The sequence below is a fragment of the Gekko japonicus genome, unplaced genomic scaffold, assembly GCF_001447785.1.
Source record: "Gekko japonicus isolate JY-2015 unplaced genomic scaffold, Gekko_japonicus_V1.1 scaffold416, whole genome shotgun sequence".
In the NCBI taxonomy this organism is placed as follows: Eukaryota; Metazoa; Chordata; class Lepidosauria; order Squamata; family Gekkonidae; genus Gekko; species Gekko japonicus.
Genome location: NW_015172564.1, coordinates 222,705 through 224,798, shown reverse-complemented (window position 1 = coordinate 224,798; position 2,094 = coordinate 222,705). Strand labels below are relative to the sequence as shown.

At 61.4% G+C, this 2,094-nt stretch overlaps 1 protein-coding gene across 1 annotated transcript in view; it reads right to left on the bottom strand.

The window, feature by feature from the left end:
• Positions 1-521: 521 nt before the first annotated feature.
• TTC28 (tetratricopeptide repeat domain 28) overlaps positions 522-2,094 on the bottom strand; it is a 63,821-nt gene continuing 62,248 nt past the window's right edge. The window contains exon 23 of the mRNA XM_015421270.1: positions 522-596. Within this exon, the coding sequence (XP_015276756.1) occupies positions 522-596 (75 nt within the window). The remainder of the gene's footprint in view (positions 597-2,094) is intronic.

The window sequence follows — 2,094 nt, the reverse complement described above, 5'->3', positions numbered from 1 at the left end:
CACCCCACCCACAAAGACATTCAACAGGAACAGAGTGCGAGAGAGAGGTCATGCTTTAAAAGACACAGAAATCACAAAGAAGGAGGCCAAATGCCTTCGCGATTGCAATAAAAAATATGAAATTCTTTTTACAGGGTAAACGTTGTAATATAAAAAGTTTAATGCTGTCTGGAAACGGAGTTTGATTTACAAAAATGTCCGTATAGGCCAAACATGGCTGATGCTACATAAGACTAAGTGCCGCGGGGGTGGCTTCGGACCGTGTGTGTGTGTGTGCGTGCGTGCTCCTCCCCATGTGCCCCTGCGTGGCCACGAGCCCTCGGAGGCACACGCCCTGCCCCCGGGACGGATGCATACTGTGTTACGGCAGAGCCAGGGGGCTCCACGGGGAAGGGGGAGGGCGGGTCTTGACTCTGGCTCTCGGATCCCCTCACTTCCTTTTCCCACCCTGATCCTTGTGGACCGGGGGGGGGGGGGAGCAGGTGGTCCCAGCCAGCTCCAGGCAGCCCAGTGGCTTTTGGTCACGCTCGCTGGGGGCTGCAGTCGTCGTGGAGGGAAGAACCTTTCACAAGACGGAACCAAACAAAAGGGCCCCCCTTTGGTGGGAGGACAGGTGAGGGTTTGCACGAGAGAGCACACGTCATGGCACAGAGCGCTTATTGCTCACGGTGAGTGTGTTGTCACTTGTACATGCACAAAGACGACAAGGAAGACGACATGTGTGGTGGCCGGATGGAAGGGGAGGAGGGGCGGGGAGCTTCCTGAACATCCCCCCACCCCACCCCCGCTTCCCTCGCTTTCGCAGGCGTTGGAAGCTCTAGGGCCTGGCTGCCGCCACCCTGGAAAACGGCCGCTGAAGCCCTCCCACCCCTCCGGAAACTTGGGTGGCTGGAGTGGCCTCGAGGGGGGTGCGGGGAGCTGCCCGAATAGCAGCAGCAGCAGCAGCCGCCTGGACAAAGCACCATTTTTTTAGGCTTCTTGGAAGAAGGGAAGCTTTGCAGGGAGGAAGGCCTGGCTTTCACTGCAACTCTGTGGGGCTTGCCCACCCACAGTTTGACTTTGCATAGGAAACAAAAGGACCGCCGGCCGGTCCCCGTAACAGTCTTGCTCCACTTGACAATGTCCTTTGCACTCCTGCCCAGAAGTGGTGTGTGGTGGTGCGCAGGGGTGACCTTTTCCCAAGGCCTCGCACGCCTGGGAAAAGCCGCTCCGCACTGCCTGCTGGGAGCGGCAGGCGGGGGTGGCCCCCCCCCCCACCAGCCCAGCCCTGCCTGCCGCTCACCAGCTCAGATGCAGCAAGGAGTGGGCAGCATCGAGTCAGTCCAAAGTTTAGTTTTTATGGCTTTAGTGTAAGGCTGTCTTTCTGGTCCGGAATGGCAGGGGGAGGGCTGACCCCAGCCGGTTGTGGCTCCCTTGGCCAGGCGGAGAGAGCCCGGAACTGTCCCATGGGATGGAAGCCCCCAGACGGCCCTCTTATGCCTTGCTCGGCATGTGGCCAGTTGAGGGCGCCCTCCGCAGTCTGCCTGCACCACAAGCCATGGCACAGGGACTGGGCTGGGACGCAGGGGTGAGGCAGCGAGGAGGCTGGGCACCAGTCTGGTTCAAAACACAGGGAGGAAGGAGGACATGGCCAGCCCTGCAGGGGTGGGGGTGGGAGTCAAGCCACTGCTCGGTTCCACGAGGAGCTGAGCCACAGGCCAGGGGAGGGGGCTGCGTGCGGATAGGCATCCCCCCTCCACCACCCACAGGGCACGTTTTCATCCTTGCTCTGTGGCCGGGGAGCCAAAGAGGCGGGCTCCAGCAGACACGAAGAATCTGCATAGTGAAGCAGCTGCGGTGGCGGCAGGCCTCTCTGGACAGGCAGGGCCCGAGATCCCCCTCTTGCCCTTGTGGGTGAGCACCAGGCACCAGCCAGGGTCAGACGTGTGGCCCTGCTGTGCCTCCCCCTCCACTGGAGGGGCTTCTTCCTAGCGTAGTCGTCTGTGGAGAGGAGCCTCTTCTGCTGCTCTCTCTGCCGCCACAAGGGGGCCCTGCCTGTCCCTGCCAGGCGAGTTCTGTGGGCCGGAACGCAGCATGGGAGGGGGGGGGAACCCG